General features: G+C 48.6%; 1 protein-coding gene and 1 pseudogene across 1 annotated transcript; both read right to left on the bottom strand.

Moving 5' to 3' along the window:
* Window positions 1-952: 952 nt before the first annotated feature.
* IGFALS (insulin like growth factor binding protein acid labile subunit) lies at window positions 953-4740 on the bottom strand. Its single transcript, XM_003790780.3, has 2 exons — window positions 4185-4740; window positions 953-2971 (listed from the first exon to the last, which is right to left on the bottom strand). Exons 1-2 carry the CDS (start codon window positions 4336-4338, stop codon window positions 1221-1223), a joined length of 1905 nt encoding a protein of 634 aa, XP_003790828.2. The 5' UTR covers window positions 4339-4740; the 3' UTR covers window positions 953-1220.
* Window positions 4741-10473: 5733 nt separating this feature from the next.
* The window catches only part of LOC100945780, a 9556-nt pseudogene continuing 8209 nt past the window's right edge, over window positions 10474-11820 (bottom strand).

Below are 11820 nucleotides of genomic sequence, written 5' to 3' on the forward strand. Positions count from 1 at the left end.
TCATTGTTGTTTGGCGGGCCCGGGCTGGGGATTCAAACCCGCCACCGTAGGTGTATGTGGCTGGCGCCTTAGCCGCTTGAGCCACAGGCGCTGAGCCAAGTCAGATGTTTTTAGAACCTTCTGTCCTCAGTAGTCACTTCCATAAATGCTATTGAAAAGCCCCTGGAGACCCAGGTGAGGATGCGTTTGCTTCTTGTGTGGTGGGAGTTGGGGGAGGCCATAAGATACCAGAGGAAGCTGTACATGGGTGTCAGCCATAATAGAGCTGCCTCTCCACAGAGGAGTGCAGACCCTGGTGGGGGAGTAGCTAAGACCAGAAGAGGTGAATTCGAGAGTGAGCTGAGAGTCCCAGGACTTGTTCGTGCCCCTTTTCCTACTAAGACTACAAAGGAAAGCAGATGGGTGTGTGGTGTGGTGTTGTCGCCAAGGGAAGAGCCTGGACCCCAGTGGGACTGGTGGAGGTGCACCTGGGTCTACAGATGGCATTTCCCTGAGGAAGAGAAGGGTGGAAACTGCAGAATGTATACTGGTCACCACCTCCACTGTGCCCCAGTGCCAGGACAGGGACACTGCCCAGTCCTCAGAACCACACTTCAAAAAGGAAAGAGAAGGTCTAAGGTTCACAGAGGACCTGAGGAAGTGCCTGTCTCATTCGGGGGCAGGCGTCCTCAAACTACAGCCTGCAGACCACAGGTGGCTTGCTTAGGACATTTATCCGGCCCACTGGGTGTTTTTGCCACCCCTGCCTGTCCTGCTTAACAACTGACTTGTCTTGGGGCCTGCAGTCTGGCCCGCCAAAGGTCTGAGGGTCAGTGAACTGGCCCCCTGTTTAAAAAGTTGGAGGACCCCTGACCTAGAAGACCAGGAGGGTTCACTGGGGCACAGGTTGATCTGGGCAAGGGGAGGGCATGGGGGGCAGGGCACAGGTCAAATGCTGTGGGTCACACACTGGTTTGTTAGATTACCTTCCTTTAATTGATGACAGCAGGGAGGCTGTGTGTCTACCTACCCCCTCCATCCCTGTCCCCACCCCATCAGGCCCTCAAGTCCTCAACCCATGCTGGCACAGCCCCTGGACCATCCTTCAGGAAGTGGACAGTGTGGGCCTGTGTGCCTATCAAGTCCCTGGAGGTCAACTCCTCATTCTGAGGATGATAGTAAGGACCTGTCCTGAGCACAGGGCAGTGTCTGGCCAAAGTGAGGCAGGTAGGGAGCCCAGGTCAGCAGTGAGCAAAATGGGCTTCACTGACATCCCGCAGGTCAAGTCCCACAACACTAGGGGGACTGGCACAGGTGATGTTATTGTAGGTGTACACAGTGGGCTGGCAGTCGTCCCCCTCAGGAACCACCTGGATGAAGCGGGGCACAGCGCTGGGGTTCTGCAGGGCAAAATCACGCAGCATCTTGAGGGGGCAGCTACAGTCCCAGGGGTTTCCCTCAAGCCACAGGCGCTCCAGGCCGGGAGGATGCGGCACAAAAGTCTGCAGGGAGTTGTTCCTGAGGCTGAGGTAGCGCAGCCTCCCCAGTGTTGAGAAGAGGCCAATGGCCAGCTCCTCTAGGTGGTTGTGTGAGAAGTCCAACCACAAGGCCCGCTGCAAAGGGCCCAGGGCCTCCGGGGGCAGCTCTGCCAGTCTGTTGCGAGAGAGGAGCAGGAACTCCAGCTTGCTGAGACCCTGGAAGAGCCGGCGGGGGAGATGTGTGAGCTGGTTGGAAGTGAGGTCCAATTCCAGGAGCTCGTGCAGGTCCCACAGGCTCTGTTCCTCTATATCGGAGATGCGGTTGTTTCCGAGGAAGAGCCTACGCAACCCTGAGAGACCAGTGAAGGTGTGTGGGCGGACGCGGCCCAGGCAACTGTGCTCCAGGTGCAGGCTATGCAGCTTGCCCAGGCCCTGGAACACCTGTTCTGGAAGGTTCTGAAGACAGTTGCCAGAGAGGTTCATGACCGCCACATTGAAGAGGCCAAGGAAGGCGCCCGCCTTGATCTCTTGGATCTGGTTGTTGTTGAGTGTCAGCACCTCCAGCTGGCCCAGCCCCTCAAACACCTTCTCAGGCAGATGCCGGATGCGATTGTGGCCGAGCTGCAGCTCCTCCAGGAAGTGCAGGTCCTTGAAGGTACGGGGCCGCAGGCTGGCGATGGCATTGTTGGAGAGGCGCAGGACATGCAGACCCAGCAGGCCCGGGAATGTGTCCTCCAGGAGGCCAGCCACACGGTTGTGAGACAAGTCCAGCCAGCGTAGCGCCTTCATGCCCAGGAAAGCTCCTGGGGCCACAGCTGTGATGAGGTTGCGGGCCAGGTAGAGCTTCTGCAGCCTGGGCAGCTGCACGAAGACATTGGCCTTGACACTTCGAAGCACGTTCCTGCTCAGGTCCAGCTCACGCAGCTCACTGAGGCCACAGAAGAGTGCTGGCTGCAGGTAGGCCAACCTGTTGCCGGCCAGTACCAGCTCTCGGAGGCTGCCCAAGCCCCGGAACACAGTGTCCGGAAGCACTGCCAGGCTGTTCCAGCCGAGGTTGAGGTCCCAGAGGTTGGTGAGCCCCTCGAAGAGGCCCTCCTCCACTCGGCTGAGGAGGTTGTTGTTGAGGCTGAGAGAGGCCAGGCCGGGAGTGTATGTAAACGTGCGGGCCGCCAGGCTGCGAAGTTGGTTCCGCTCCAGGTGCAGGTGGTACAGGCTCTGCAGCCCCAGCAGCGCCTGTGGCTCCAGGCTGCCCAACTGGCTGCCCTGCAGGTTGAGGAAGTCCAGGCTAGAGAGGTTCTGGAAGGCCGCCGGGGGGATAAAGGACAGGTTGTTGCCATCGAGCCACAGGGCCCTGGTGCTGTCAGGAATCCCATTGGGCAGCTGTGTAAGGTTCCTTGCACTGCAGAAGACGTTGAGCTCATCCGAGTAGTCGTCATAGCTGCAGGTGCAGACTGTGGGGCACTGGTGGCCCAGTGCTGCCCAGTATACTAGCAGCACCACCAGGGCCAGCCCTCCTATGGGGAGATAGGCTTGAGGTGGCGGCACCAAGAAGGGTTCAGAACATGAGCCCTGAGGCCCCGGTCTGCCTGAGTGAGCGCAACACCAAACTTCCCCAAGCCCACAGCAAGAGGAGGCCACCATTCATAGGAACTGAGACACACAGTCACCCAGGTAATTGCGTCCTCTGCTCAAATGCTGACTCTGCACTTTCCACCATGGGCCCAATGGGGCTGCGTCCCTGTCTTGTGGCAGAGAAGACCAAGGGCTTGGCCTCACCCAGGCCACATGGCTGTTACACTCTCTGGCGGTCTATATCCCCTGGGACAGAGACTTGAGCCAGGCCAGGGTGCTATACTATTGGAGAAAGGGGAAGGACCTAAGGTGTCAGCTGAGCTCAGGCCCTTTTGGAATTTTCTGGAGCAGGTCTGGATGGGGTATCCACTTGTTGCTCCTGGTGAGCCAGGCACCCTCTGCCTTGGTCAGGCCCACATACTGGGGTATACTCACCTGCCTGCTCCCCAGCACATCTTGGGGCAGACTCTAGATCACCACCCACTTGCACCCTGGCAGCAGCCTTGCCAGTGACATCCCCAAACCTTACCTGCTGGACAGTGGCCCCCCATAATACAGCGCCACCCCAGCCCCAGAGAGCTTAGGCCCCTAGGATGGGGGCAGAGCAGCACCAGGGGCCCCTGCAGCCTGGCTGTGAAGGAGGGACAGCGCTATAGCTCCAGCCCAGGCCTCTGGGGGGCTTCCCACAGAGGAGGGGGCTTTGAGGTGCCATCCCCCACCCACGTGGGGTAGGCCCTACCAGAAGACCAAGCAGCTGGAGGACAGTGGGCCTGGCTGAAAATGGGCCTGGACTAGGCCCACAGCTTGGGCTGTGAGGGGCACCTCCTCACTCCCAGGGCTGAAAGCTCCGCTGTCCCTGCCTGCCCCACCTGCTGGGCCCACAGGGATAGAAGAGAAGGTAGGAGAGGAAATGGAGATATCTGCTGCAAGCCCCAGACATGTCCCCTCCCACCCCAGCAGCATATTTACAGCTGCAGGCCCCTGGAGCCCCCCAGGCCCCTGGAGTCCCCCAGGCCCCTAGAGGTAAGCCATGCAGATCTTCTCTAAGGGCTGACCCTGGCCCCGGCCCCAGCCCTGGCCCTGGCCTCAGCAGGCTCAGGGTCACAGGCTGGCCACCCCCAGAGCAAGTGACATGAACGCTCAGGAGAAGCTCACCTTTCTTCAGGGCCATTGCGCGTGCAAAGTGGGCTGCAGGCTGCGGTGGGTGAACACGTCTGCTGTGCCGGCTGCTTCTGCCCTCAGGACGTCCCCACTGCAGGGTAGTCAGTGCCTGTGGCCGCAGGCCCAGCCCAGCTGGCCCTGGCTTCATTAACCCCCTCGTGCCGGGTGGCCAGTACCACTACTGAGGAGAGTACACCCAAAGCCACCTTCAGGGTCTGGGTGGCCAGTCCTCTACCCATTCCTTTGCAGAGCTGGCTGGGGCAGGCTGGTAGCCGAGTAGGGATAGGAGTGCTCCTGGGAGTGGCTTTACAGGGGCTGGAGCTTGAGGCAGGTTTGGGGAACCTAAGGCTTCACCTGTTCCCACTCAGAACAGGGACTTCTCAGATTGCTGCAGGGTCTTGGTGGTCTGCTTTCAGCCTACACAGTCACTGGGGGATCAGCAGGCACCACCATGTTCCCCTGTGGCCCACCTGTGTGCCCACATGCTGCCCTCCTGCTCCCCCTAGAGTTTTATAAAGGCTGGGTGGGGTCCCCTTTTGGGCTTCTGGGTCCAGAAGCTGCCCAGGGCCCAGGCCTGCCTCAGCCTTCTGTGACCTCAGGGTCAGCTGGTGTCTGGCCACTGCCCCAGCCCCAGCCTCTTCTAGGAATACCTGGCAGGGCCGTAGCTGCCCTGTGTTTGCTTTCCCCAGTACCATCCTCCCAGAAAGTGGGGAGGCTGGGGGGCCTGGGCTGATCTGTCGTCTCCCTTGGGCCAGGCAGGTAAAGAAGCTGCTCATGCCAGAAAGGTCCTGGCCCCTCCCACCTGTCCCTGGACCCTCTTGCCCTGCTCAAACCCTACCCAATTATTGCCTCCTTTCAGGTCTGAGCAGGTTGGGCCTGGCTGTCATCCTGCCTACCTGTCCCCTCCACGTCCCTGGAAGATCCTCTTCTGGCTATCAAAAGGTTTTGCCTACCAGTCCCTTTGCTCTGCCTGGGAGTGGGAATGTTTGCTCACAGAAGGTACTGGAAGGAACCAGAAGAGGCATGTATGGGAGCAGAGCAGGTAGGTTGTGTGTGGGGGGGGGCATCCTGTTGACAGGTCCCACGTGCTGGTGCTGAGGACACGCTTCTCCTTCCCTTTATCGAGAATCGATCATTTCCAGGTCATTTCTCAGCTTCTCTTCTGAGAAATTATAGATCTGAAGGGAGAAAGTCCACGCCCAGAGACCTGCAGGGAAGTTTACACAGGGAAAGTGCAGACTCAGCAGGGCCCCAGGGAAAGGTCCCTGCTTGGGGCCCTCCCTGTAGCTGAGGCTGGAGCCCCTCTGTGTGTTGGAGAAGGGGTGTTAAAATTATTGACATTTCACTTTGGGGGTGGGGGACAGGAATCTCTGAAACACAGGTTAAACTCTGTGTGGCAGGGCAGGCTTAACAAGATTTTGGCAACTAGGTTATACGTTTTTAAACCTCTTAAATCCTTCAATGCACTAAGGAATGTGCACATAAACATCCGGCCCACTGGGTTCCAAAGAGAATACCCTGTCACCACCACCCCAGTGACCAGCGTGGCTCCCCATAGGCAGCCTGTCTCAACTCTAGGTTGGTTACTTACCCAGTTTCTCTTTCTGGTTTTGTCACCTAAGTATTTCTCTGAGCAGTGTAGTTCTGCCTATTTTTAATCCTCACGTAACTGTTGTTGAGGCAGGTGCAGGAGTGAGGTTCAGGAGGCATAGGAGTGGGGTACAGCCATGTTGTGAAGCATAGGCACATCCTCATCATTGCTACTTTGATATGTCCAGCCCATTTAGGCGCTGCTGGATCCACAGCTCCTCTGCCGCTTAGAGCCACTTCCAGTAGCTCAGATGTTCTGTTGGAGCAAAACTAAATAGCCTGGTTGGGACTAGGGTGTGTCTTCTCAGTAGGTGAGGCCTACACTTTCCTAAAAGGGTCCTTACTCTGCCAGGCCATATCCTTGCTGACATTTCTGTTCACATTTAGTTCGGATGGCAAGCATCAGTGTTCTCAATTACCAGTGAGACAGCATTTTTTAGTGGTTTCTGGGCCATTTGGGTTCTTGTATTTCAACACATGTGTGTTTAAGTTTCCCACCAATTTTCATTCTCTTTTAATGTTTTGGGACAGACCCAGTTGCTCATGCTTGTAATCAGTCTTAGCACTCTGGGAGGCCAAGGGAGGAGGATTGCTTGAGTTCACAAGTTCAAGACCAGCATGAGCAGGAGTGAGACCCCCCCATCTCTCTAAAAATAAAAAGACTAGCCAATATGTGGAAACAACCTAAATGTCTACTAGCCCAGGAATGGATTAACAAACTGTGGTATATGTATACCATGGACTATTATTCCACCATAAAAAAAGATGAAGGCTTTACATCTTTTGTATTAACCTGGATGGAGTTGAAACACATTCTTCTTAGTATAAGTATCACAAGAATGGAAAAGCAAGTATCCAATATACTCAATACTATTATGAAGCCAGTAGACGATCTAATACATGTCCACACAACAGAAAAACTCAATTCGATGCAAGATGGAGGGGAGGGGGATTGGTGTGCTCTCAATGGGCACAATGTAAGGGTATATAGCACACTTCTTGGGTGCAAGACACAACTATAAGAGGGACTTTACGTAACAAAGGCAAACATTGAAACCTAGTTGTTTATACCCTCACATTAACCTGAAATAAAAATAATAATCAAAGTAGAAAAACTAGCCAGCTTCATGGCAGGCACTTGTAGTCCCACCTACTAGGGAAGATGAAGCAAGAGAATCACTTGAGCCCAGGCGTTTAAGGTTACTGTGAGCTATAATGCTATGGCACTCTGCTCAGAGGGACAGAGTGAAACTCTGTCACAAAACAAAACAAAACAAAACATTTTTTTTTAGAGACAGGATGATGCTTTGGCTGGCCTCAAACTCCTGGACTCAAGCAATCCTTCCCTTGCCTTCCAAACTTCTGAGATTATAGGAGTGAACCATAGCACCCTGCCACAATTTTGTTTAAAACAGTCTTCAGGATTCCTCAAATATCAACAATAAAGATGAGGAAAATGCCAAAAGTCTTTTATGCAGTTCAACTTACGTTTCAAGACCTACTGGCACATGGACTTGAATATATTCTCCTAAAATACCTGGAGACACTTCTTGGTTTTACCTGTCATGGGATATCTGCTGTCCAGCTTATAATCTGCTGAGAATGTGTGGTTGGTTTCAAGTTTAATTCTTTCTCTGTGTAAATAATGGCCACAGCACCATTTGGTAAAATGGCTGCCCCTACTGTAAGGGGGGCTGCCTCTGCCTGCCTACCCTGGGTTACTGCCTTGCCCTCAGAGCCATGGAGGCTGCTCATATCACATCTGGTAAAGCATGTCCTCGCTCCTCCTTCAAGAATATTTTGAGTATTCTTGGTTCTTTTTGCATTTTCATAGAAAGTTTGGTAATAGCTTGTGAGTTTTCTAAAATAGGGCCAGGCATGGTGGCTCACACCTGTAATCCTAGCACTCTGGGAGGTCAAGACGGGTAGATTGTGTGACCTCAGGAGTCCAAGCCTAGCAACAGTGAGACCCTGCCTCTTAAAGTAAGAAAAAAATATGAAATATGTTTGTAATTTCCCCTTTATAATAATATATTTTCTCCAGTTTTTTTTTTTTTACAGTTTTTGGCCAAGGCTGGGTTTGAACTCACCACTTCCGGCATATGGAGCCAGCACCCTACTCCTTGAGCCACAGGAGCCACCCTTTTCTCCAGTTTTAATATCAGGTGTATCCCAATTAGTAGAATGATTTTGAAGTATTTCTTTCTCTATTGGCTATAAGATTTGGCATGATCTGTTCTTTTGAAATTATCTGTTACTTTCATTTATAAATATTAGTTATCTATTTTTTGAGACTTTGGAAAAAACAAAAGAAGAAGAAGAAGTTAACGGATCAAAGTATCCTATAATAGACGTACTTCTATCTGACAATACGAATGTTACTTTCTTTGCATTATTACTATTATTATTGCTTAAATTTTGTTGCAGCAATCATCTGATTTCTTTTCTGAATGTATTTATCTTCATTCGTTCTTTATGAGGCTTTTGTTCTCAGTCCTTAGTTAAATATTGTTATTGTCATTACATTTAGCCTTTTTAATTCTGTAAAGGCAAAAGTGAAAACCTAATATACACATGTATAAGTAAGAAAAATTAATAAAAAAATAAATAACTTGCAAATATGAAAAAAAAAAAAGGTCAGTCATTGTGGTGGGCACCTGTAGTCCCAGTTTGAGGTTGCTGTGAGCTGTGATGCCATGCACTCAACCCCAGGGCAACTGAGTGAGACTCTGTGTCAACAATAACAACAACAACAACAACAAAATCAAGTTTCTAAAACAAAACCAAAAGCCTGCTGAATTCCGACTTGTGCTGTGGTTTGTGGAGAGTTGATGCCTTCACAGCTCTGAGTCTTCCAGTCCCAAGGACATGCTGTATTTCCTCCTCTTATTTAGCTCATCTTTAATTTCTCTCAGGAGTGTTTTTGAAGATTTCCGTTGTGATCCTGCATGTCTTTTTCGAATGTTTTTCCTACAGGGTCTTCTTTTGATACTATGTGTACCTTTTTTCCCCTTCTCAATTTCACTTGCTATTTGTTGAGACTGAAATTTTCTAAAAGCATGTTGGGACAATAAGGTATGAAGAAATGTGCTGCCTTTCCCCTACAATTCTTCTGCTGAGACAGCTTTATTGATGTGGGACTTCCAGAGCATTTAGCTTACCCACTGTAACAGTGACTTCTAGGAAAAGTGTGGAGTTGTGCAGCCCTCACCGCAGTCCAGCTTCTGGACGCTCACACACGAGGCATGCACTGTGTCTGCCTTTTTCACGGAGCATGAGGTTTCTGAGGAGCATCCCTGGGTCATATCAGTGCTTCATGTCTTGCTGTGCTGAATAACATGCTGTCCACTGGGCAGGGAACAATTTGTTTATTCATCCGCTGATGACTGTTTCCATTTGGGGATGATTATGTGCGATGCTACTCTATTTGTATACATATCTTTTGACAATATGTTTCATTTTTCGTGGATAGATTCTTAGGCGTGGAATGCTGGTTCATCTAGTCTTACATGTTTTTTGAAAACTGTTTTTCCAAAATGATTACATCATTTTACAAAGTTTGAGAGTTTCAGTTGTCCCGCATCCTCACCAAATTTGGTATCTTCATCCAGATTTTTTTTTAGGTATTCTAATGATAGTTTTTCACTAATAACTAATAGTTTTCACTAATGAACTGGATGCCTTTTCATGTGTTTACTGGCCATTTTTCTATGGTGAAGTAATCTAAGTCTTTTGCCCTTTTTTTTTTTTTGTATTCAGGAGTTTTATTGACCCACTATTTTTAGAACATGAAAACGGAATAATCCATAATTACACAGAAGCTCAAATGGTGAGTTTTGCCCTTTCATATTTGCCTTTAATATTTTTCTTAAACAGCAGGAAAAGAGGAGGGAATACAAAGCCTTTTGATGTGTTGGCTGCCTAACAGAGTCTGTCTTATATAGACCAAAAGATAAAAGAAGAAACAGTGTAGATGGAAATGCCAAGGCAGGAAATTTTTCACAAAGTCAAGGAAACCACCAACCTGACAGCTTCTGTCTCAATCCTTCTCAGAAGACAGAATGTTAACTACAGTGACTGTTTTGTTTAGCTTGGTTATAAAAGCAGGCAAGAGAAATCTGACACATTAGAATCCACCCAAAATCACACACAGAAGAAAACATTTTTAAATTGAAGGAACCCAAATATGTAAAAAAGTCCAAGTGTTTTGACAAGTGTAACAGGTTATATTTTGGTGAAGTTGGTTATTTTTTACTAAGCTCTTTCACAGTAGACCAATCACTATCTGAGGGAAAAGACAGGGTCACAATTGTAGCAGTTGCACTCCTAGGAGGCCTACAATTGTTAATCTAGTAACTCATATCTTTTGAAGTTGGGTGAGTTTAGATGCTTAATTTAAAATGAGTTTTAAAAGTTGGCAGTGGCCTGACCAATAAAAATATCAGCAAGCAAAGCTAGGAAGTGACTGAATATATGCTCCAGGTATAATTAAGTGACAAACTCCAATTCACCCAAATACATGGAGCTTGTATCCAGTGAGCTGAGCCAACAGTCTTGGGCATGTTAACTGCTCACTTATCTCTATACACAGCAACTGGTAGAACTGAGTATATCAGAAGTCTTAGGATTATCTTTGTATAATATTAAATTTTACAACATTATCTGCAGTCCACTTATTCTTTTTGTTGCTCTAAGTATCTTGGCACTCTCCTTTGGTAGTCTCGGGAAATCTTTTCAATATCAATTATTTCTCAAGAAAAGACATTTTTTACTTTAGCATTGACACACATACATGGTTCTCCTGTATTAAGTGGTTCTAGAAGTATTTGATTCTTGATTAAAGGTAGGAGATATCCACATTAGTTTGAAGGGAGTTGTTATCTTCAGAAATCTTCCTGTAAATCACTCTTGAGAAGTTGTCCTTTCTGGGATATGTCCAAGTTTTCCAGAAACTGTTTAAAGACTTTCACATAAGGTGCTAGACTGGTCTTCTTACAATCTCTGGTTCTATGGTTGATGTCAGATTCAGCTTCATTTTCCTCATTGTCCTCTTCATTAGTGGAACTGGCATCCAATTCATGGCAGATAGAGCTTACGGTTGGAACAGTAAATTGATCAAACTGACCTATTTTCTGCAAATCAATAGGCACAGAAATGCGGCCTGTTTTAGGATGAACACTAAAAGGGCTCTTCCGTAAATGATTGATTCCTTTGAAACAAGGATAGCCCCCATGGAAAATAGCACTGGACCATAATCTCCCATAACCAGGGTCCACATTTTTCATTTTTCATGTTACTCTGAGATTTGCTAGCTGCTTTCTTCAAATGCTCCCAACACTGATGTGAATTGTGAGACTTCTGGAAGTTTTGTTGAAGTTCATCATGAATTGTTTCAGGAACAAGGGCTATAGCCTTATCCCAGCTTTCTTTATTTTCAAGAATATCTTGATCAACCAAGGCATATTTTTTGAAGTATTTTTTAATTTTACAGATCTTCTAACAAAAGAGTGAATTTGTTCACTTAGGTGAACTTTCTTTTTAACATCTTGACCATCCTTTACAAGACTCAAATACTCAACTATTCCAGAACATAGCGTAGAGGACAGTTTTCTAGCTCTTTCATCACAGACCCAACAATGAACACCTCTCCTTCCAGAAAATACCCAGAGATGATGCTTAAATCCAAAGTTCTCCGTCAACGTCTGGTCAATGATGAATATGGCCATTGTCATGAGGGTCCAGCACTTAGAGCATATGTCTGCAGAACTGCAACATCTCCTGACGTCATCATAGTCTGTCATGTTAATATCAAAGACCAGTTCTTCTTCCTGAGCCTGGAAAACCCCCAGCTTCACTGTATTGTGTCGACTGGGTTTGTGGGAATATACCGCGCCTATGTCAATCTTGTATGGATTCATTTTCTGTATCTCCTTTTCCAGATTCTTCTGGTTTTTGAAGGATTGGTAATGAATGTAAATATCTTTCACTGTGAAGGAAAATTCATGATTTCAAAAGTAATTCCTTTTTTTTTTTTTTTTTT

The sequence above is a fragment of the Otolemur garnettii genome, unplaced genomic scaffold (assembly GCF_000181295.1).
Source record: "Otolemur garnettii isolate 467f Iridium unplaced genomic scaffold, OtoGar3 scaffold00044, whole genome shotgun sequence".
Classification (NCBI taxonomy): Eukaryota; Metazoa; Chordata; class Mammalia; order Primates; family Galagidae; genus Otolemur; species Otolemur garnettii.